Genomic DNA, 24,712 nt, shown 5'->3' with positions numbered 1-24,712 from the left:
TTCACAAAATCAATCTCCTTTTTTTTAAGTTCTGTGCCGTTCCCAATATAAAAAAAAAAAGCACAAAGCAAATTTAAATACTACTCATTTTCTACCTCGAAATTGAGATACCATTCAGTTTGAACAGTAAGTGGTAAAATACCAAATGTCAGCTGGGTACAAAGAGACCTTTTCTTTTTAGAGAAGTTACAAAAGACATAATTCTATGTATCATATCCTGTTTTTTTCCTCTTTCTGAATGCATGCAGTTTTGGTTCAATCAAAGGCCACTGCCTTTTGTTTTGAGCAAACACAAATTCTCTGAAAATACAAATTCTGAGTCATTCATAATAGGGAAAGACTATAATTAAAATTTTAATACTATGTGCATATCTTTTAATTTGAAACCACAAATTAGCTTTTTTTCAAATGAATATCTTTCTTCTCACTCCATTTTCTTTCATGTTAATCAACAGCATAATGTTTCTAAACATCCTCCAGTGAACTTTAGACTATAGTATAATATGCAAAATACTTGAGGGACTTGAGTTTATTTAAGATAGTTGAGTTTTGATATACACAGGAGCATAACAAAGTTTTAGTTTTAGTTTTGTACTGAAAAATATAACTTAATTTGATAAAATATAAAATTGTAAAGTTACTGTACTGTAGACTTTGCATTTACAACAGCTTCCATGATGACTGGCTCTTGGAACACCACAACCCTTAACAGGAGAAGTGCTTAGTATAATGGATGGATGAATTTATATAAACATCATTTTGTTTATTCGAACATGATTCTGTAAAGCTAATGTTTCAAAGTTGAAATCTGATAAAGTTGCTTCAAGTATGGGTTCTGCTAAAGAAACTCTGAATCCTAGCAATAAAACTCAAGAGCCTGATTACAGCTCCCATAAAATTCTAGTGTGATAAAAAAAAACTTACACACATAGATATTTATTTATTATAAATATGTCTTTTTATTAATGTATTATTATTTCTTTCATTCTTTGTTTTGGTCAGTTCTCCTGCTGAAGATTTTACATTGAATTGTAATTTTAAGCCAAGTACTTAAGACTCCCTGATTAGTACCATTCTGCATGAATACAGAAAACAACCTCAACAGAGTCAAAGTTAAATGGTGGATTTGGTCAATTACACAAAAGCAAAATAACATGTTAATAAGTGAGCTTTGGAGGCGCTGGTAGGTGTATCGTCTTTGATGTTCCAGTTTATATGCAAAGATACATTAATGAATGTCATAGTTTAAAATTTAATTGAGATTAGTATCAATGCCACTGTCCAGAAGAAACCAGTAGGATTGTTTTTCCTAAATGTTAACTACTGACTAAGTAAATTTTAGTACTTGGCTACTTGCCTTTAATAGTATAAATTCAGTATGTCCACAAAAACACCAGAAAACATTTCAGTACAATCAAAATAAATGATTTGAGAACTGGTTGTGACTAAACTGAGCTTGATGTGTTAAATCAGAGGAACAGTCCGTGAGAAATAAAACTACTCACAAGTGGCCCGTGTTATAAAAGGTTTCATTTATTAATTTATTATACAGCATATTTGTTAATAAAACTTCTGCAAAAAATAAAATAAACCTCACTCTCTACATCTTGTGTTATAAGGGTATATGCGACCGAGATATTTTTAAAGCACAAAAGCATCACTCAGACTTTCTTTGCATAGACTGCACCACCATTAGTTTCCCTCAGACACTGCTGTCAGCTTAACAAGCCCGCACAGTACGAAGCACTTTATTGACCCCATTTAATTTGCTATCCTCTAGAGTTTACTTACCCATGGGCCTCTTGTGTTTGAATACTACTTTGTAAATTGAAGGTAAGAGCATGATTAATTGCGCTAATTGACCTGAACTCTTTGAATATGATAGTTTATTTGTCACTCTGCTGCATTTATGAACAGCTCCACACTGAGTGAGGTTTAAAGGGGCATCTCGAACCATGGAGGGCCGTGATGCTACTTTTTTTTCCTATTGTTGTTGCGGTGTGTTCTCATTTGTCAGTTATTATTTACAAGAGGAAGTCAAAAAACATGAGAGTAGTTAAAAAATATTCCATAGGTGAAGTTTTTTCTTCTTAATTGGTCCATAGAGCAGATGATGAAGAGAGGTTGTGAGCTAGTCATCTGGTGAACATCAAATTAACAAATGCAGTAATCCCTAAGAGTAATCCCTCACTATAATTCATAATTCTTTGAGTTCATCTGCATGTCAGTGTTTATTTACACAATCAAGGCTTGGTGAAAATGCTATAAATGTAATGGAAGGTGGTCTTTAATCATGTTTGGAGTGATTTGTTAAATTAAACGTGATTCTCAAAGGGTCATTTTTCATTCATACAGTAAAACCGACAGCATGTCTGTCCACTAATCTAGTAAATGGCTAAATGCTCACCTCACACTCGGGTGTACAGCATGTACAAAGACATATAAATGAGGTTACTGAGTATTTTCATACACACATACCATCTTACACAATTAATTTTTCCCACCAATGCTGCCAACAACCTAACTATATGATTAAGTTTTTGTATTGCAAAATCAGGCCGATACCATTTAGTTTTTAGTTTGACGAATTACACTGTTTATTGGTGGAAAATCTATTGAATTATGAATGTAGGTAAAGTTTTTTACCTCAGGAATACACAAAAAAAATGGAAATATAAAGCAACATCATATCCAGTGTCTATAAATACCCTTGCAGAACTGTGCAGTGATGTGTCGTCTGAGGTGGAAAAAGTTTATCTTAAACTCCAAATCTTCAGTAAAATTACTTAAAAAAGCAGACTAGTTTGGGAAAAACTACATTTCTCTTTGTGATCCTGTCCTTTGTGATGTGTTGATTATGGTGTCTGAGGGTCAAGAGAAAAACAAATTCACTTAAAAACTGTTTTATCACATGTGTCCATAGAGTCTTTTTCTGTGAATTATTCAAAGTAGAGGTTTGTGTTTATTGTTCCAGAAATCCCAGAATCCCTGGTGTTTCTTCAGAGATATTAAGTGTATCAATCCCAAAGAGTTTTTTTCCACCACTGTATACAGCTGTTTTCCACAATGTCACAATCCAAACATTTTCCAGTTCTCCTGTCCACCACTTTAGGGCCAAAGTCACGAATGTATCCAGCACCGTTTCAAAAGCGGTCTGGAGCGAGCAGCGCCTGTCAAGTGGCGTATTTCAGTTTTGGTGTCTGTGAATTGCACGAGATACTGGAAAGAGAGGGAATCCCAGTGCTAGTCGCAGTGCCATGGCTCTCCACAAACATCGGATCCAGGCAAGCAACTTTGGCAGCAAAGAAAGCGTGGATGCAATGAAGCACTGCGAAGAGATTTGAGAACTCCAGTTCCTGAAAGAGACCAAAAAAAAAAAATCTGTACTGAAGTGCTACATAAGTATTTATATTCCAAAGCTTTGTGGCTTAGCAACAGCAGTGAGACCTAACTAAATGCAGTGATGATGTTTTCCCTGACGTGCAGTATTAAACGCCTGTCCAAGTGAATTACCTTTGCTTCAATAGATTTGGACTCTTGATTTTGGAATAAAAACTTGATCTTGCTTTTTCCATCATCAGATGATCCTTTCAGTTGGGAGAACTTATATCTCCACAGTACTGCCTGAAATATAAAGAAATTAAAAAGATTATATGAATCAAACTTTCACCGGTAAACAACACCACAACTATAAATCTTTATTTACTATAATATCATTTGTGAATTCTTCCTTGTGTCACTACTTTATGAATATTTAAAGTTAAAATCCACACGGATCCAATGAGAAATGGGGCACGTCAGCAGATCAACCGGATACTGACTGTCATGTGATATAAACTTGTTATTTTTTGCCATATGGGAAATTTAACAAGCCAGAGCAATTTCACCTGAAATAGCAGCGCTTCAGTGATTCAATTAGTGTTGAACTGAATCAACAAAAGCTGCACAGTGAACCAGACGACAGTTTCCAGACGGACTTCTCAGGTCGACAAGCTGTCCACGCTTTTCACATGAATATGTATCTGTTCACATCACTCTGCAAGGCTGTAGTGTACTATAATAACTACTGTAAATACCAATCTGATGAATAGCAGCGGTAGAAACTGTACACTAAAGTACTGTACACTGTACTGCTGCTAATGAATCTGAATTTTTCTAATAAACTAAGGGAGTTCCTGTTAAGCTAAATTAGCTACTGTACTCTAAACTTTCTTAGATAACCTGCAAACGTGCATAAAACATAAATAATACAGTTCAAATTAGGGCGACCTTAAACAATTACAGTGAGAAAGTGCAACATGCACATGAATGCAAGGTAAATATAAATTCAAAACCATAACATATGATAACGAAATGAATCATTATCTGCATAATGTTTCTTTTTTATACAGCTTCTTAAATACTTTTACTAGTGAAGGATCTGAATTATTCTTGCAACAGCTAATTAAAAATCATGTTTCTACATAAAACTCCTTGTGATATTTTTGGAAAATATCTTTTTGTCTTCTTCATGAAACATTATCAGTGTCACTTTTCCTACTTTGCCTTTAAAAAACCCCTCTGACTTGTTGACCTAGATAGAAGTCATGATACCTCCAGCTCCTTCATGTCAATTACTAGAGCTTCACATCTCTATTATGTGAAGTCTCTCTTCTCCTTTCCTCATAAAGTAACACTTTCATGAGTCATTTTTGGTTTTATCTTTGTCAAAGTTAACATTATTATGTGAGAAACTTACAGTAGTTTCATCAGTATCATCAAGAAATTTGTTAATTTGGAAGCATCATCTGAAGCTATTATTTCCATGATAGTGGTTATTTTACAACACTATTTTATGCAAGACACAATAATCCATCCAGCATATCATACATACTGTATGTCCATGTGATACATGCATCCAAAAAAAAGCAGTCTGAAGGCCTTTTCAGTCAAATGCACATTGACCTTGTTGTGTTTGTTTGCTGCTCCCACTTGCATTTGTTTTCTGACAATATACCAGGTTAATTCAACAGCTGGCTCTAAAGATGTCTTCCCATGAGAAGATGAATCGTCTGACTGTTGACTGATTAGCTCACTTTGCACAACTATCATTCCACATATACGAATGCTGTGCTTCACACATTTCATGCCTTTTATTTAACAGATGACACAGAGTGCTTTATTCATCCGTCAGTTCTCAAGGGGCTGGAGTCTATCTCTGCACTCCCACTTACTCCCAGGTTTAATTTATACCTTTAAAGCTTTATACTGTATATTATAAATCACTATGCAATAGATGTCTGGGTTCTGTCAGCGAGGTCTAATTGAGATTTATTTTAAAATGTAGTGAGTTAAAAAGCTGTAGCTAAAAGACCAGAGCTGTGGAACATCTCACTACGTCCTGAGCAAACAGATTACATCTCAACTTGTAATTGGATTTGTGCTGTCTTTGTCTAAAACTAATTTTAGCATTGGTTTTGAAATTTGCCAATAGCAGCTTTTGATCATGGAGTAATACCACCCTGTGTATTGTCTTTTACATATGACTGTATTTTGTGCATTTCTCTCTGTAAACAATATGCTGGCAACATTTGTATCATCCTTGGGGGACATCGCTGCTTCACATTGCAGGAATTGGGGCCAAAATCTTAGAGAACAATATGGCAGCGCTTGAGTCCTGTTCATCCACATAATGTGCACCAATGGAATAGTCTGCATGGGCTCTCAGACTTGGGGAAAGGCCAAAATTAACTGCAGGCAGGAGTGAGAGGTTTGAGCTGGGGGGAACCAGCCGTCAAAACAAATGTGCTCATACTCCCAAAGTGCTCACAGTGCAGAATAAGTTAGCAGCACCAAAAAAAGAAAAAGGGAAGCTGAGGTGTTGTGATTTGTTTCATCACACTGTCTACAATACTGTTGCCTCCAATCTGTTTTTCATATTTTTACTGTTGTTAAAGGTCTGTTCAGCTCCCACCTTTGAAGCTGCATCAAAGCACACGAAGCCCATGCCGAAGTCAACTGTTAGTCCCATAAGGTGACTCTCCATGATACAGGCATACGTTTTGCACTAAAGAAGAGAAAAACAAGATGTTACTCACTAGGACACAGTCCAGAAAACATCATATGAGCATTATCAATCTTTGCACTAAAACAACTGAGCTGGAACCGCATGCTAGATTGAAATCATCACAATTCGCTGCACGTTGCCTACTGTTCAGGTGCGGACCTGTATCCTCTCCACCTCCAGGAAAGTGGCCATCTGAAAAGCCTTTTCCCAGATCAGCAGCTCACAGTCCAGCTCCACACTGAAGAACATGTCCTCCCCGCTCTCAGTTTGGACACTGAAGCAGTGCTTCCTTTTGTCCAAGAGGTCATTATCCTAAGATAAGACAGTAGTACTGCCATGTTAATCAGATGGACAGAGACGGCAATGCAGTTTCCTGAAGCTAAAAGGAAGTTTATTTCCCTAACGACACAGTAAAAAGGGAGAGCACTTCAGTCAGTTTACTTAGATGAAGTTAATACATTTAAATGCATGCCCTAACAATGTCTTTATAGCTTTATGCCCCCAGATGACACAGTGTAATAGGTACGGCAGCAAAGGTCAACCTATATCTGATTTAATATGTGAATCTATATGAATTAAATTAATCATAATGAGCTTCAAGCTAATGAAATGTAGATAAATCTCAAAACAGACAATTCAAACCAGCAGAGAAAGAAGAAAATGATTAACTTTATGAGACTAAAGACCACATTCAAACGAATAAATGAGTTATAAAATATTCTGCTTTCTGGTTTATATTCTCTCAGTGTATTACTGTAAAGGAAATTTAATAAAAGAGCCAAGATTACCTTTAAAATCTTGCACATGATCTCATACACAGTAAAGCTTTTCTCTGCTCTGGTCCAGTCCCATGTTGTCACCTGAAAATGGCACATTTTTGTTACGCTCCATTAGAAGAACAGCTCTATTTGAAGGGGGAATAAAGCAGAACAACAGTCAAGTAAAACCGACACATTTATTTGGACAAATGGCTCAATTGGAAATACTATCAAATGAAATTTCAACTGACTAAACTAGTTACCAGTGCTGTCGCTGCAAATGTTTCAGTTTACACTGATATATTTACTACTTTAACATTGCAGTCTGAAACTATGGGCCTTCAGTTTTAGTAAACAACTGTGGATATGGGGTTCTATGTGCTGTAGCGAACACACATAAGCTAATATGAATAATAAAAACTAAAGCTAGATTTATACTTTTGCATTAAATTTACCATAATAACCAGAGGCAATGCATTTCGTCTACTATAGGAAGCCAGAGAGGTCATGATTTTGATCATAATTTAAATTTTGGTCATCTGTGAAGTTTTATCTTCTTCTTCTCTTCACTGTTGTCTAGTGCTTACTCAAGTGGTATGGTTGTGTTTTCTATATTATTCTGTATAGTTATACAGTTAGATTTTGGAAGGTCTTCAACCTTACACTGTAAAGTGCCTTTAGATGACTTTTGTTGTGATTTGGCGCTTTACAAATACATTTTTATTGAATTGTCACGCGGCACTTTCGCCAAAACACTGTGCGAATGTGTGGCTCATGTTGAAGTTGAAGCTAAAAGATCAAGAAGTTACTTTAACTCAAACTACTGCAATGCAGAAAAGAGAGAAGAGGTCGGAGGAGAAAGTACGACCACTGAACCACTAAAATGAGAGTGGCTTACTTAAGTAAGTTGGTAGATGACCCGTGAGAAGGACAGGAGTTACAGATGCTTTGTGGAGTTTATAAAATAAGTCTTTTCAATACAGCACTGTTTACATCAACATCTGTATCTGAGTGTGTGTCTTGTGTTATCTTCTGTTGTTTTACTTTTCTTGCATGTGTTGTTTTTTATTAAACTTTGTTGTGAGTTTTAACTGCATTCTTCAGATTAATTGATTTGAACTTGATACAGCCTTTTTCTGATTTCTACCACAAGACCAACAGTTTTCATCTTGCTTTTAAATGTTATCTTAAAACAGTTTGAATGAGATTTTATCAGATCTGGCCTTCCTTCCTAATGATCAGTCTGTGCTAAAATTAAAAATAACCTCACACCATGGTGTGTGACAGATACACTGCGACAGCAATAAAAAGAATCACAAATATTATTAGACGTATAAGCTATAAAAGCTTTAAAGCCTCTCAGGGTAATGAGTGTCTCTAACTTCAAGCTGTGTTGCAGCTTCAAACTGGGTAATAAGTGACAGGCTACACCCACCAATCTTTTCAGATCATGAGGATTACAGATCAGAACATAGTGTTTTTAAATGCTCAGTTTAGTAACCTGATAGATACGAAAGTAGTTACGAAAAACACTGGAAGTGGCATAATGCAGTGATTTACTAACGGTCGGGTCATATTCTTAAAATAAAATAAAAGACCCAATAATAATAATAATAATAATAATAATAATAATAATAACAATATATCCTGTAGTATGACTCATCTCTTGGCCTTAAAGTAACACTGTTGGAAATCAGCTGAGCATGCTAATGTTTTCAGATGAACACATAAATTCAGTCCCTACAATTTAGCTTTTTTGTTTTTTAAAGGATATTATAAAAACACTACCATCCAAACTTTTAAACTCATATTGAGAATAGCTTTTACTAAAACCTACAGCCTCTTTTAATATATTCATGGCTCCAACATAGGAAAAAAGCTAAATATTGGTGATACTAAGCTATTATTGGACAGTCGCAGTTCAGGTACATGGTCATCATTAATGACTGAGCTCAAAGTTGTCATCTTTCCACTGAAGGAAAAATATTTCTCACAGGTTACTGGTCTTCAGTAATAAAAAAAAAAATAAAGCGTGTCTCAATGTCTGAACAAGCAGGCCTCTATATTCCAGCATCCACTCACATTAGCATATTCCATTTATATCAGTACATGCAAGTTGAGCAGGCAATTTCAGTTATCTATCAATCTTTTCCCATCTCCAGTACCATCGACAGCTTATCCCTCTTGTCATAATCACTTAAGTCGCTGGCAGAATGTAAACAGATTTAATGATCATCATCAATCAAGAGGAAGATCAATGCAGCACAAATGATCATGAGCAAACTGTTTCCTTATTTCCAGCAGGAAGACATTTTCTCCCTCGAACATACATTAGCATCCAATGAAAAATCCCCAGCGGAGTCGAGGAAAATCAATTCAAACACAGAAGTTTTAGGATTTGAAGAAGACAAAAGCGCACAATGATAGAAAAAAAAAAACTCACAGGAGGTGCTGAAAACTTGAAGAGTGAGGAACCCCTCAAAGCGAGGAACTTTGGTGAATACATTCGGTCCTGAACGGAGTCCTGCTCCTTCTCATCAACCCAGCCCATGTAGATAATCTATCAAAAGGTTAAAAAACAACAACAAAAGGATCAAACTCCAGAGTAGAGATGAGAGATGTGAGCTTAGTTTGACTAGACTGACTTCTGTAAGGCTCGCAGACTTCAATTCATCAATCGGATCTTACAATCAATCAAATCCTAGAGAAGTCACAGTACACGCACATCAACACATTTTGTTCTGTATCATGTTGAAGAAATTACAAGTGAAAAGTCCCACATTTGTAGTCAAATTTGCTTCTGTTATGAATTTAGAGGCCTGATAAGAACGATTCCTGACAGAGACATTTTTTGTCTTTTGTAGAGAAGTGAGAATACATGCATTAAAAGAATTAAGTCTTTTACTGTATCACTTTGAATATACTTCAGATTTTATGTCCCACATTACTGCTAAAACATTTATTGTGTAATGAATTTAAAGGCTGGCTTCTGTTGTTAAATTTAGGGGGCGCATAAAAAACACATCACTCAATAATTTATGCATGGAACTGATAATTTTCTGTTCCACAGGAGGAGACTACAGACACACAGGAAGTCAAATATTTTTACTGAATCACTTTGAAGAAATTTCAAATGTGAAGTCCTTCATTTGTTCTTGAAAACTGCTCCCAGGAAAAAAAAAAAAGTAAGGCTGAATGAAAAAACATCCAGAGATGTTTCACTGGTCTAGAGGAGTCTAAGCACCACTATGCAAAGAATAAAGCATCATATCAGAGAAATATCAAGATAAAGATCCAACATTTGGTCTAGAACTGGCGTCCAATTGAAAACGTATTCTGTTCGATTGGAATCAGACATTTTTTACAACCAAACCATTTAGACTTGAGAAAGGAGAAAATCAAGTGCTATCAAATGCCTGATAACATTATTGTGTATTTGTTTCATCTTACTGATGTTTTTATTTTGATTAATTCTTAAAAAGATTTTGCCCAAAACAACAATTTTTCATCAATAATTAACCTTCAAGTGTAAGTCTTAATAGATTTCGAAAGCAGCCTGTGACTCATTTGTCCATGTTTGTTTTTATTGTTTATTACACAATGTGGGATTTATTCACATGTTATTTATGATTACCGCTGTCTTATAAAATACTAATCATCTCATTATACATCACACTAGGACCACAACAGACGCATCATAAAATCATAGTCAGTCAAAAGTACATGTAAACTTCTTTTATATGCAGTATTACAGAGTGCTGCAAGCATCATATTATATTATATTGTCTTAATTAACTCAAGTCAATGTGAAATTTATTAGTGTTTTACGTTATTTATCACCCACTTCTACTGTACATGCAGTAAAGACGTAGGCCATAAACAGAAAAATAAGGTTAGAGAGATGTAGACAAAATAAGCAAAGCATCTGCTGCAAAATATTTCCAACACCATCACTACTAATTAAAGTCAGGGTGATTGCAACCCAAGTAAAATATTTGCTTTACTGCTTGGAGTTCTTTGATGGATTTGCAAAATAAGTCAATGAAAGCTTTGGTACAAACAGTTGCGTCTCCTGCTGTTTAATTTCTTAAAGGAATTGTCAAGTGACTTTTCTTTTTTTTTTTTTTGTGAAACAGAAACTAGAATGAATGAGTAAGAAGTGCTCGCTGTGTTTGGACTGAAAGATGACACTGACAGTTAACTGACTGAAGGCACTTAAGTTGTTTTCTGATCATCTCTCAGTGGATGAACTTGAATGACGCAAACGCACTGCTAATGTTGCAATAGCCGGGTAAGACGGAGCTGTGTCCTTTCTCTTACTGACTGACCTGGTTAGATTTTGCTTTTGATTTTTAAGATAAGGATCCACAAATGAAAGTAAGCCAAAGCTAATAGACAAACTGAATAGGCAGCACGCGCTCAGCTGCAGATTGAAAAAAGAGAATTAAAAAAAAAGGACTTACCTGCTGGTTAACTGGAAAATTTCGGTTAATCTTCTTCACCTGTTAAATTTAACAAGAACATCAATGACTCATTAAAATATCTCCTGCTAACAATCAGACACTAATTACTGGCAGAATTTCAAATATTTGAAGGAGCCCGTGGGGACTCACAATCAGGGTGGAGCTCATGTCTGAGAAATAAACACAGTATCCATGCTAACATGTGAACCACAGCACCGAAGCAATAGAGCTCCTTCATTTATCCAATGCATGCAAATTACAAAATGAGATAGATAGAGTCATTTCCACAAGGACCCGAGGCTCTTACTAAAAAAAAAAAAAAAACCCATTTAAAAAAATCCATTCTCTCTGTGGTAATAAAAGCAGGGAAACTACAGAGAGAGCAGTCAGGCTTTAAATTAAAACATTCTGCTCAGATCACAGGTATCACTCGCTCCTAATCCACACCGCTATACTATCAATATAACTCTTTCTTAGGAGCTGAACACCAAATTAAGCCGTCCACACCAGCTCCCGTCCTCCTATAGAGGCGAGAACAAGTCACTGCTACTTAATGTGAACTGCTGCTGAAGTTTGAGCTGGGGGAATAAACAAGATGTTGGAGGAAAAACAAAAAAAGCAATGAAAGCTGTCGTGATGTGAGCAGGGTTTTGGAGCAGTGACAGTGGGTTTGTTCAGATTTAGCTGTGGAGTTGTGACCGGTCACAGTAACTGCAGGTCTAACCCACACCTGACACAAATTAGAGAAGGTTGGAGGATCCGGTTCTCGTTCCTTTTAGAACAAATCCTTCCACCACGGCACAAAAATACATGCAAGGGAACTTTGACAGGGGTTCATGGGTGCACGCAGGCGTCTTGTAACTAATGTCTCCTCTAGTGTGTACACTATAAGTACACAGAGAGTTCAGAGTAAAGTAGTTTGCAGCTGTAATTATTTGAACATTATGCATCTTTCTGTGCAGACGTCTATTAAAACAATAGTCAGGTAAACTGTTGTCACTTATTAAGGACTTACTTTCACTATTAGATGTGTTTGGTCATCCCCTACCTTCGCAGAAGGATTTGTCTATTTTGTTGTTTTCCTGTTTTAATGGTTATATTCATATTTTTGTGTCACATCTCGTGGGTGTCTTCCAAAGTTGCAGCTATTTATAAAACTCCTTATTAATGCTTCCACAAACTAAATGTTCAGAAATGACAAAATGTGTGGGCCCACATTTCAATTTCTACTTCCACTATTTCGTTATCTAGGCTTCTCTCAGTGGGATGCACCCCTTAATACAGTTTCATGCTATTTTTTTTTTCCCATTCACTGGGAGACTCCCGTGGTTCAGGACTTCGACCTTGATCCACAACAGCTCTGGTCCGAGTCCTGCTGGGGACCTTTGTTGCATCTCTCTCCCTCTTTTCCTGTCATCTCACTAATTGTGTGATCTAATAAAGGAATAATATAAATATACATTTTATAAAAGTTTATTTTTATAAACATTTAGAGAACCCAGGTTTTTGTTAGTTTTCAAGAAAAGTACATTTGGAAAACATTTCTCTGTGGTTATAGTATGGTGTGGTATATAAAACACCAGACTGTCAGGTGAACTCTGGCTCTTCATTGTTTTCCATTTCATCCCTTTTTGCCTTTTTAGTGCATATTTCTACTGGCACTGCTGTGAGTTTTAATTTAGTACCTCACAACGCAACAATAATGCCTGTAAACTTGTATGAGGTTTTCAGAATTAGGGCTAATATTTGTATGTTTAAGTACAGTATTTGATAACTTCTATAATGGCTTTCAGTTGGTATCTAATGTCATTTAATTTTACTTACAGTTCAACTAATAAAACCAAATGACTAACTTCCAAATAAGCATCAGTAAAAAAAAAAAAAAGAAGCCCATGTTCATGGAGTCAAAGTTCACTGACAGGGACAGACAAGCAGTTAACAGCAGACCTGCTAAATCTCACTGAAGGACACACTGAAATTGCCACAGAATTGAATCAGCACCTCTGAGTCTTAGCTGAAAAAAAAAAAAAAAAAAAAAAACCTGAAAAGCTGGAAACCTAAAGTGCAGAGCTGCCATTCAGAAAACACTTGTATTCAAGGCCAAGGCACAAAGACGCATAACCTGGTGTAGGGAATATTACGCCTCAACAAAAAAGTAATGAATCATTAGATATGAGTCATACTTTAACCTCATTTCTACATCTGATTTGATTCAAAATCAAATTTGGAGACGGCCAAAAATCCCTTCAGCCAACAATTTCTGCAGCTCTGGTGTGTAGCCGACAAGTGGGAGTCGTTATGACCAATGGAGCAAAATGCTTCCCTTCATAATCTTCCCATATTTGCTGCAATGATGCCTTTAAATGCACTACTAAACAAATTCAAGAGTGGTTTCATGAACACAGGATGGCCTCTCCGGTCACCAGACCCGAACACCGCTGAACCTTTATGGGAGTGGATTCCCTCCTCCATCATCGCTCAGAGAACTGGAGGCGTTTTTGTCATGACGAATGAAGTAATATTTGATTACAAACAGCTCAGTTCAAGTGCCTGACGGCAAAGAAGAAAGACTGAAGCTTTTCTCCGAGCAAAGGATGACCCTCCACTTCAGTCGCTCCATTATTTTCATATGTTTTCTGATGCTGGTGCTATTTATGTCCAACACATGTGCAACACATTCAACTTCACTTCTTGAAAAAGGGCCAATCTATGAATTTTCATTATCACTGTTAAAAACTGGTGAAACTTTGATTATACATCCCAAGTATGTTCTTTAGTTTTATAGTTTCTCGTTTTTTAAGGTCTTTCTGGGACTCATGGCTCATGTGCTGTAAAATCAGTCAATCAATAAATGACTTTATTTGTCCTTAAAGGGCAATTAGCCGTGCAGAAGTGATATAAAAACACAAAACACATAAACACATCAAGTGATAAAAAGCAAAACCGATCAGAAACAATCAACCAAGAGTTGGGTTATGAGTAACAATATGAACTTATATTACTACATGCTTTTACCATCTATGGTATCTATCATCTATTACTTTTGCATATATTCTCTCTATGTTTATATCTATGTATAGAAATCTTTGGTTAACATCAAGTAAGGAATATATTTTCCTTCTCACTCTCTATTTGGGAATTCCTTTTAAGAAACTTTTTCATTACTATAACCTGCTGTCGATAATTCCTTCCTCCAGTTCTGTCCCCGACTCCCCTAATCACCGTTTTTCCCATGTTCCTCAAACCAATCGCTTTGCTGACTGTGTTCTTTCTTTATCAGTCTGCTTCAGACCTGTACGTTTACCTCCTCTCCTTCATCACTGTATTCCAAAAGTAAATCCCAGAGTGTCAACCTAACCTTTCCTTTTACTGACTTACTTCACCAGCACCAACATTTAAACCTCTGGGGATTTTTCCTATCTATTACATTTGTTGTTACGTGTTTCTATACCGCGCTTATCTGTGAAATCCAATCACCAAAAGCTGCATTTGGTAACTCAGTCAATGCTCTTTGGCACACTTTATTGATCTCTCCTTATAGAAGTACAAATTTACTGTGTACTTAGTCAATATTCATCTCTGCAATTCAATTTATAACATCATCAGCTGTCAATGTATATACAGTAATACCCAAAACACTGAAAGCTATTAATAACCACTACCAAAACTAATACTTCAGTCGAAGCATATTTACATAATCTGACTGGGTAAAACTACACTCAGACATATGTTCTTGCTGCAGAAATCAGTATCTCCAAGTCACTAGCACACTCAGTAACACACCTCGAATGCCAAGGCCAAAGTGAGAAATACACTCTCCATTGTTGAGGCCATTCTGGCAGTGAGTCATCTGTGTTATGTTTAGTACATCCCTCACTTCATCCACTCCAATTAACCAGGGCTCCATTATTCCCCAGAGACTCAGACACGCACAGCCATCACTCTAACACACACACAGTGCCACACCAGTGGACATATAATTACAGATTTCAGTTTTTCACTGCTGCTCACTCAGTGTCGTAAGGACAGCCAGAGTAACTGTTTATTCAATATCTAGAAATCGGACTTATATGTTAGTTTACTAAGGTGGAAGAACATTCAATAAATTCATTTGAAATGTTGATAATTGTGTCAAAATGAGACTCTTTTTGTACGAGCCGCCACACATGATGGTGCTTGTTAACAGTATTTGTGTTTGACTCCCCTGCTGAGTATCATCACCCATCTGGAAACACAGAAACACACTTTTTTCAGCTGTGGTAGAGCTGGAAAAACATGTTCACTGTAATAGAAAGAATACTGCATCATTATTTTGTGTTTCTTGCTGCCTCTTGGTATCATTATTATATAATTTATTATGATTAATTATCGATAATACAGGTGCAGGGGATTAGCTGGATGGAGGGAGTGTGGTGCAGTGCGATTGCTGTTATTGTGGCTTCAAGCTCTTAGAAATAAGTGTGTACTTTACTCGTTGTGTGAAAAGACATTAGTATATGTCTATTTAATGTTGTGACATTTGCACTGGGACTGTTAGATGAGCAACAAATTGAAAGTCTGTTGCATTAACACTCAACCCAATATCTTATTGCTTTACAAGCGGGACCGCAAGAGGCGGCAGAGCTAACAAGTATTATTGTTTCATACTCACATTGTGCTTGGTGAGACTGGAAATGTTGGTTGCTATCGCCTGAAGCCACTCCAAGCAATCTTCAACAGTGGGAAACTGGATAACTCCACTACAAACTCCGTCAACAGCTATAACCTGGAAAGCATTTTTCCTGAAATAATAAAAAAAATCTATATAAATCAAAGGATAGTTTGCTATAACATTTTGGAGTAATTTCTAACCTTCCTGGAAGAATTAACTTTACACTAATTTCAAAAGGAGACAGGAAAAAATGCGTCTTACATGCAAATTGTAATTGTAACCTTTCATGCAATAGGTGTTTTCTACAACAATATTAAATTTTTATTTGATCAAAGTTACTGTCCATGTACAATATACCAAAACATATCTAGTAAACTATAACTCTATTTCCTTTAAGTCCAGCATGACTCTGGCGGTGGCTCTTCGAAAACTTCTCTTTTCCTCTGAGATTCAACAACGCAGATTTGAACACTGGCTGCTTTTCATGAGCTACTTCATAAATATGAATGTTGTGAAAAGAATCATATAAATCTATTTTCTTGCATCATAGAGAAATCTCTGTAAGAAATCTAGGATGTTCAAGCATCCTTAAAAATAGAGTTCAACATTTTGGGAAACATAACAATTTGCTTTCTTGCTGAGAGAGTCTCGATAAGAAGATCAATACCATACATACTACCTCCTATAGCTGTAGCCAGGAGACTGTTAGCTTAGCTTACACAACACATAAAAATAGAGGTTGTGTGCCGCCTTAAAATCACAATTTGTTTTCCATTTACTCAACATAACGGCAAGGAATTAGTGAGCACTTAGAGGTGCTGGTAATTACATAGCTGAATAAATGAAGAAATGTTGAACTGATCCTTTAAATACACATTTTGGAACTGACCATATTCGCAACGTTAAAACAAAGACCATCATGATAAAGCAGACTAAATATTATCTCTGGCATCTGAAGTCTAAAGTGCAGTTTAATCTTGATTTTATTATGAAATAAATCTACAAAACTCCGGTAATAACATTAATCGAAAAACATATGGAATCTGTTTGAAGTGTTCACTTAATGGGCTTAAACATGCCAAACCACAAGTGTGGTCCATTAAGACCCAATCCACCAGATTACTGTTTCTATCATCCACAGAGTAGCAAAATGAAGATGTATTTATTGACAGTTTAATGTTTTATTACATTAAGGATCCACTGTTCAGGAGGTCTGTCCAACTGTACAGCAGATCCACAGAACAGACAAGAGGTGTACTAAATAGCTGCAGAGCATATTTTCACAGATGGAGCTTGGCCGTGTGAAAACCTGTTACCATTTAAAAAGGTAAGACAACTCGACACTGGCGTTCTGTAGAGCCTAATAGGGAGACTGCAGCTCTGCAAGCGAGAACAGACACCAACCTTCAAGATTAAGTCCCACAGCTCACCTGCAGACGTCAGAACCTGGGATGTACTGCGACAGCCGTGAGTGTAGCAGTGGAATAAGGCGCAGGTCCACCCATCTCTTCTCCCAGCGAAGCCCAGGGGACGTGGGCCAGGACGAGCAGGACAGTGTGTCCTGCAGAAGTGTGAAAGACAATTTAGAAGAGCTTGTCGTTTCCAACCTTGCACATTTCAAACAGCTGACATGTCTGGAGCCTGCTGCTGCTATTGTCATGGGTGCACAGACAGGCCGAGCGAGCTGAAGCTGATTCACTCTCCACAAGACGTAAAGGTAGAGCTTACTTGTTATCAGCGAGCAGTGACAGTCGCATGGAAACAACTTTCTGGTGGTGGGGATGCTGCGGCATGGTTACAGAGGGACATCTACAGAATCAGTCAGTTAAGTAAGTGGCTAAAGAAAAAAAGTACCGTGTTGTTAGGATGGTAGTTCAAGTGCAGGCCGCTATCACACAGAGGAGAGGAGGTCCCGCTGCTCTGGTCACTGGGAATGCCTGAAAGTCCAGCAGTAACACAGAATAAACAGGCAACACCTCCATTTCTTTCAACTGCAGAGAATCACAGCCATCAATAAAAGTGTGTTACTTTGTTTTCCTCACGGGCTCCTGCTCTGTGCCAATTTGCATTCAAGCAACTGGTTAGATGGCCAGTCAACCTGGCCTATATACGCATATAAAAGGATTTCTATAAAGCTTTCATCTCTGATGAGAAGCTGAAGCTTTCCCATGCAGGAGCAATCAGTTGCACCACAATGAGCAATGTCAATTCTTTCAGTTTCTTTAGCATCCTTTGTGAAGTGGGATCTTTATTTAGTGCTTGTCAGGAGAACCAAGTCCAAAAAAAAAAGATTAGCGGCTGAATTTATATTTCTTTATTTTTCTCAAAGTGGCTCCTCAGGCTGCAGGCTGGTTGTCCTGGTTTATTGTCACCAGGACAACCAGCCTTAGATGGAAAATAATACCAGCTCTAAATACTCGTGGTTAATTATTGTTCCACAGCCATAATGGTGATTATATACTTTAATTAAAGGGTGTGTGGAGAGGTTTCTTACATGTGCAGTCCTCACACAGGGGCAGTTTCAGAAAGGCTGGCGTCTTCTTTAAGAAAGAGACAGTGAGAGTCACTTCTTCACCAGCATTTCTCAAAACCTGGACCTGGAAGGTAAAAACATGAGAATATTTTTATTGCAGGAGCTGTAAACTGCAAGGTTTGCTGCTGATTGCTTGCTGTGATCAAATATGGTGTGCCAATATCTAGCCAAGAATGGAAATCCAAGATAAGGGATTTACACAGACTTGAAGTTTTATGCTCCTTATACATATTTCTTGCAGTTGCATAAAAAAAAAGGGATGAAACAGCCAAAATTGGATTTACATGTCAAAAAGATACAAATCATGAAGTGAGACAAGATAAGCTGCTAAAAGAGTTGTTGCAGTAAGAAAATATGAGATATGAGCTGACAGCTTACCACTTCCTCGTGGCGATAGCTTCTAACGTTTATTCCATTTATCTAGAAACAACAGTAACAGGGTTACTCTAAATAATACTGCTGGCATCATATCACTGTAGCTCTATCTTCAAAATGATTAATGAAGCAAGCATAATAACTGTTATGGCATCTGCGCTGAAAAACTGTAAACAAGAGAGTCACATCCTCAGTTGCCATGAATACTGAACATCTTTGGCTGAATTCTTAATGTTCATCACATGAGCTGAAATGTGGCAGATTTTTGTTTTTTCTTTTTTTGGTGAAAATGCCTGTACCAAATGAAAGATTCGGGATGTGACATTTACCTAAAGGGATACAAAATTATTCAACATGTTGCACATGAATTATTAAAGATGCAGTATGTGTTGTTTTGCAGAGTAGGATGGGTTGTGTAAACAGGCGTTAATGGGAATTTTGGCATTTTACCTGGAGGATGCCGTCTCCGATGAATAGCAGCCCAGAAAGTTCAGCTAGAAACAGAAAATTACTTCAGAACAAAAAAACAAACTTGAGGAATAAAATGACATGAGTGGCAAAAACGTTTCCAAAAAACAACATACCTTTTTGTTCTTTTGATATTTTCGATATCACAACAGGGATTTTATGCTCTGCTCCACCCTGTGGAGACAAATTAAATTAAATTGAATTACAAACGTTTCACAAGTTCAGACAAAAACAAAGACACTCAATTTACAGTAAGTCCCTCTGCTAATACTGCAATTTGACAAGAAAATGATCAATGACAATAATAATAACGCAAACAAAAAAACCTTTTAAGAGGTTCAAAAACTATCAAATAAATCATTAGATAAAAGGGATGAAATAATTAAATGAAAACAGATACAACGTGTTGGAAACAAAAATAAAACACACATTTTGGCTAACGTTGGATGAGTGGCAGCTTTTGGATTAACCCTGAATGCAGGGATGACATAAATGCATGTCTGACTTTCTCAAGGTCAGCGTGAGAGTGGAAGGGTCTGATTTTTGAAACTCTCCTCAGCTGGAGGAAGTGTGATTGGACAACAATCTTGTGATTTGTATGTCAAAGAATAAATAACTGTCCACAGATACATCCAGGTTTCTGGCTGCCAGCTTGATATTTGTAGGCAAGAAGCCAAGACTGTTCTGTAGAGGTGATGTAGCTGGAGGGTGTTTTAAGATATCCAGCACTTGATTTATGAAAAACAAGACGTTACGTTTTTTAACATGCAGAGCTGTCCACATACACTGATGACGATCATTGTGTTTGTGTATTAAACATACATGTTTCAAGCCCAGGTGGCCGAGAACGGAGCCTTGGTGAACGCCAAGGGTCACAGGAGCCATTGAACGCCTTAACAACAAAGTTATAATCCAGTCTAAAGGCCATTTCACATTTTCCCCGTCTAAGTGTCTGCTATGCTATCCATTATGCAAATTTCCACATCTCTCCAGCCTGTGAGGGCCCAGACAGACTCTCTACAGACGTCAGTGTGCAGCTCAAAAATGTGTGTCTGCGCAGACTGTCCACCGTGCCAGAAAGATAAACTAGTGGCTTGTTCCACACTGAAGGAATTAAATATGTATTTAAGCATCGTTGACAGTGCTCTTATGGACAGTTACACATGCTGTTTTATTTCTTACAACAAACAAAGGCTGCTTGTCTAGTTTCCATCGTGTTTTTCAGTGTGCATGTGTGGAACTTGTCCATCCTCCATTAAATGAATAGTGTGTCTGATCAATCTGAGGGCAAACAGAACGTATGGGTAGGCCTTAATATGTGTTTCCCAGAGGCCAACACTATGTTCATAGTGGTCTAATATAACATGCTGCAAAGAAACCTTATCAATAATTAGGAAACAATTGTTTTTCCACACTTTTCTCTACAAATCAGAAGAAATAGCACTGTTGTTTTGTTTTTTAAGAGCAACAAGAGGGTGGACTATTACAGATGCAGTGTAAGAAGGTATGTTTACCATGGTTATGACAGTAGCTCTGACTGTGAGAACAAACTCCTTTAGAAATCACAGACAAATGATCTGAAAGGCTTGATGAAGCTTTTGATTTAGCAACTGTGTCCTTAAAACCTCCCAAACAAACAGCCTCCAACTTGCTCAGTAGGATGAGAGATCGTGATGAGGAGTGATCACCAGTGACGCGACAGATCAGGAGACTGATATTATTAATTTTGTTGATGAAAACAGAGAAAAGCTGTTCACAAATGATTGGAGAGGCGTCAATATGTGGGCTGGCTGGTGGGTTGACGTGTTCAGACTTAATTTAAAGAAGATGGGGATCTAAATTACCTTGATGCTCAGGCCAAACCCTCCAATCGTCTGCCTCCTAATCGTTACAGTCCTCTCCTGGAAGAGATTCAGTTAGAACAAACAAATGAGTTCACACTGATGCTGAACCCGTGAGAGCTCTTACAACAAATGAGAAGGGCACCTGCTAAAAGTACAATTCAATCATAATAGATGAATAATATTGATCAAATTATCCATGATAGAACCTAACAAATAAGGTTTCTGCTTATTTTTCCAGTTATAGAAATACATGGGAAGATTTTCTAAACTTATAATGTTACAATCTTAACATGATGTCTTCCCAAACGTTTGTTCATTCTTGAAATACACTCATTGCCACAAGATACTGTGGATGGTGACATTGATGTCACTTATAATTGTAAAGTAAATATAAAACTACAGCCAGGAGGCAATTAGGTTAACAAATAGAAAGAAACAGCTCATACACAAAACAATGTTTACATATCATATGAAATATAACATTTATATAACAAGTACTGTGCTTTGTAGTTGGACAGTGTGTTTTCTTAAGAGTCAGACTGGCTGCTTCCTCCTTTCTTTCAGTCTTTGTGCTTAGTTAAATGCCTCCTACCTCCTGCTCCGTCATGACAGTGGTTTCAATCTTTCCATCTACAATGTCAAACTATCCCTTTGAAGTTTTTGTTTCACACGCACCACAATTTGAACACAGTTCAGTTTGTGGCTTTGATCATCAGTTTGATTATTCTGGATGTGACAGTGAGAGTTTGCCACACTGCAATGTATACTGATGTTGAAAATACCATTCCATTTTGAGATAACAAGTTCAGCCTGGATTTAACTAAGTAAATAGGTACGAACCTCCCATTGGATAATTACTGCATGGATGATTATTTTTCAGCTAGCAGCAAGTTATTTAACCCTAACTGATGCAGAGGGTAGCTTCTCATTTCTAAAGCAAACATGTTGGACGATACATCCTGTGGAAAAGATGTTAATCTGCTTCAGAAAGGTGAAGATTGGTTATGTGGTCTAATGAGTCCAGATTGTTTGCAGCACTCTTTTCTGTTACTCTTGTACAAAGATGTTTCATATAAAGAAATGTGACGCCTAACATTGCGTTCTCACTAAAGTTAGTGCTGACAGTAAAATCAGCAATTTATGTCAAAAGTTAAATTTAAATGTTTTAAAATAAATTGGTCACCAAAGCTGAAACAACTGCGATAATACTTTTTGACGTGCCTGAGTTGTATGACTGTGCCCATGTCTTTGCCCTTTACATTAATTAGAAATCATGTGTCAGAGGCGCTTCCACCATTTGTCTTTGAAAATTTATATCCAGTAAAATGTTATTGAATGAACAACGCCATTTTGACAAAGGTCATGGACTGAGCAGCGCCACTTTTAACACAAAACTGAGTTTAATAATATAAATAAAAAAGGCTGTCAGGCGCGATGACAACTGTGGCCTAACACCATGATCCACTAGGTAGTGGGTCACTACACAGTTAATAACCACATGATTTATGAGGAATAGATTAATTGATGTAGATAACATATATATTCATTATCTTTCTAGTGTAACATTAATCTATTCTGCAGTCCATGTTACTGGATTCATTGTACGGGCATGTGAATTATGGCATGTCTGCACTGAGTAATTATGTGATGGGCTGGGTTACTTACACTTGAATAAAACGGCTCTCCTGACACACAGATGACATCTTGTTCTTGAATGGTCAGAATATCTTTGGCCAAGTGTAGTCGAATATTAAATGGCTCCTCATTACCTTCTTGCATCAAATAAATCCCAGTCTTTGTCTGCAAACAGTCAGAGAGATAAAATCATTCATCATCCTTCCATGGCTAAATTAACTGGCCATGAAATGAAATGTCACTGAGAATATGCGTCACAGGATGAACATGGAAATTAAGATCCAGAGTCTGCCATTCCTTTTTACAACAAATAACAATATTCATCATTCTGTATAATAAACACATATTTAAACCAAGAAAATGCATAACGAGCCGACTCTCTAAGAAGCTGCTTTCTTATCCTTATAATGTTTTGCGCTGTCAATGTGCTTTGTGTACTGTAGTGCTGTATCATTCATTCTACTGTAAGGATGATGATGATGACAAATTAAGAAGCTGTGAAATTGAGTGGCTGGAATCAAGCTCACCCTCCAAATTTGAATTTCCCTTATTTATACTGGCAAGTGTGAGGGCTGCGTGTGTTTCCAATGATCCATTTAAAACATGCTAATCCGCATAAATTTGCATTCTGCATATCCTTCCTCCTCTCTGGCTAATTGCGATGCCTGTCCTGTCCTTGACTTAAAAAGGTCTAAATGAAAGAAGCACCTTCACCTGACAAGACTGCTAATAGAAAAAGGCCAACAGTGTCAGCATCCTTGTCACCCGGGATACACCACTCATCAGTTAACAAGGCGGTCGGTTGCATTGCTCCTGTTCTTAGACGGAGTATCTCAACTGCAGGTCAAACTTGAATCAAAGTCAGTTTACCGAGCATATTATCTTTCACCCCTAATGAGGAATGGGAAGAAATGAGCCTCTGCCTGCAGCTGCAGGATGAGAAATGAAATGAGTGAGACATTAATTCACATTATACGAAGCAATGTGTGTGGAAGAGTCATTAGCCGAACAAATTGAGGGCAGTAGTTCCATACAGTAAATGTACATTGCTGCATCAGACAGCGTCGCACATGGTTGAGCTTTGTTTGACCTGTTGTAGCACTTGCATTGTACATAATTACCCTTATCTCCTATGTTTCACTGTTACTCTCCCCTCAAAACACCCTTCCATTATTATCTAAATCAGCGTCTCCCATCTGATAGCGTGCATGACTGCCAGCAGCAGCACATACAGAACCAGCACATCTCTTTCTAACCCAAGGATGTAATAGTGAGGGGAATAAAAACCAAGTACCCCAGGCTCTAACATGGGGAGGGCCCTCAAAGCGCCTGGAAGTAAAAGTCTCTTTTTATCTGCAGCTTTGAACTGATTTAATATTTTTAGCAATACAAGTAAATTAATACTGTTAGCTCTATTTCTAAACTATAATAAGTGCCGTTCCTCGTGTAGAAACATTGACTGAAATATTTTATTGATTCCTGGAATGTTACAATATTTCTCCAGTAATAACTTTTGAAATAGTATTACTAGGGTGTTTTCTGTTTTATTATTGTGCTCGCTGATGCAATTAACCTTACACAGCATCATAAAGCTGTGTAAGTTTAACAATTTAGACTTGATGTCTATATTTGGACTAGGAGCAGCTTCAAAGTGATTAGCCTTGCTTTTTACTTTTTATACTGGCACAGCCTTAGCTGTCTATATTTAAATTGTTCATTTGAGCTTTATTCTACATCTACAGTGGTGCAGAGGTTCTACTATAGTCTCTGTGGGAACATATTCTCCTTAATTCTGCAAATTTAACATTGCACTGATGTCTTCTTGTCATAATAAAAACACATCTGTTTCCTTACAAAATGCCAAATACCATAATCTATTCAGCTTAGGGGCCAGAATAAGACAATTAAGGATTTTAAAAGGGAAGAGAACTCCTTCTCC

At 37.1% G+C, this 24,712-nt stretch overlaps 1 protein-coding gene across 2 annotated transcripts in view; it reads right to left on the bottom strand.

Annotated features, from left to right (window-relative positions):
- Window positions 1–1,200: 1,200 nt before the first annotated feature.
- sntg1 (syntrophin, gamma 1) overlaps window positions 1,201–24,712 on the bottom strand; it is a 36,987-nt gene continuing 13,475 nt past the window's right edge. For both annotated transcript variants that reach the window (XM_026375119.1, XM_026375120.1), the window contains exons 4-19: window positions 22,804–22,938; window positions 21,139–21,195; window positions 19,411–19,468; window positions 19,277–19,320; window positions 18,830–18,871; window positions 18,413–18,515; window positions 17,773–17,855; window positions 17,349–17,479; window positions 15,919–16,048; window positions 11,268–11,306; window positions 9,248–9,364; window positions 6,835–6,906; window positions 6,206–6,358; window positions 5,954–6,046; window positions 3,514–3,624; window positions 1,201–3,356 (exon numbers count right to left, since the gene is read on the bottom strand). In XM_026375119.1, coding sequence (XP_026230904.1) covers window positions 3,174–3,356; window positions 3,514–3,624; window positions 5,954–6,046; window positions 6,206–6,358; window positions 6,835–6,906; window positions 9,248–9,364; window positions 11,268–11,306; window positions 15,919–16,048; window positions 17,349–17,479; window positions 17,773–17,855; window positions 18,413–18,515; window positions 18,830–18,871; window positions 19,277–19,320; window positions 19,411–19,468; window positions 21,139–21,195; window positions 22,804–22,938 — 1,551 coding nt within the window. In that variant the 3' untranslated portion in view covers window positions 1,201–3,173. The remainder of the gene's footprint in view (window positions 3,357–3,513; window positions 3,625–5,953; window positions 6,047–6,205; window positions 6,359–6,834; window positions 6,907–9,247; window positions 9,365–11,267; window positions 11,307–15,918; window positions 16,049–17,348; window positions 17,480–17,772; window positions 17,856–18,412; window positions 18,516–18,829; window positions 18,872–19,276; window positions 19,321–19,410; window positions 19,469–21,138; window positions 21,196–22,803; window positions 22,939–24,712) is intronic.

This window comes from Anabas testudineus, chromosome 17, assembly GCF_900324465.2.
Source record: "Anabas testudineus chromosome 17, fAnaTes1.2, whole genome shotgun sequence".
NCBI classification, from domain to species: Eukaryota; Metazoa; Chordata; class Actinopteri; order Anabantiformes; family Anabantidae; genus Anabas; species Anabas testudineus.
This window is presented reverse-complemented; position numbering and strand designations above follow the sequence as displayed.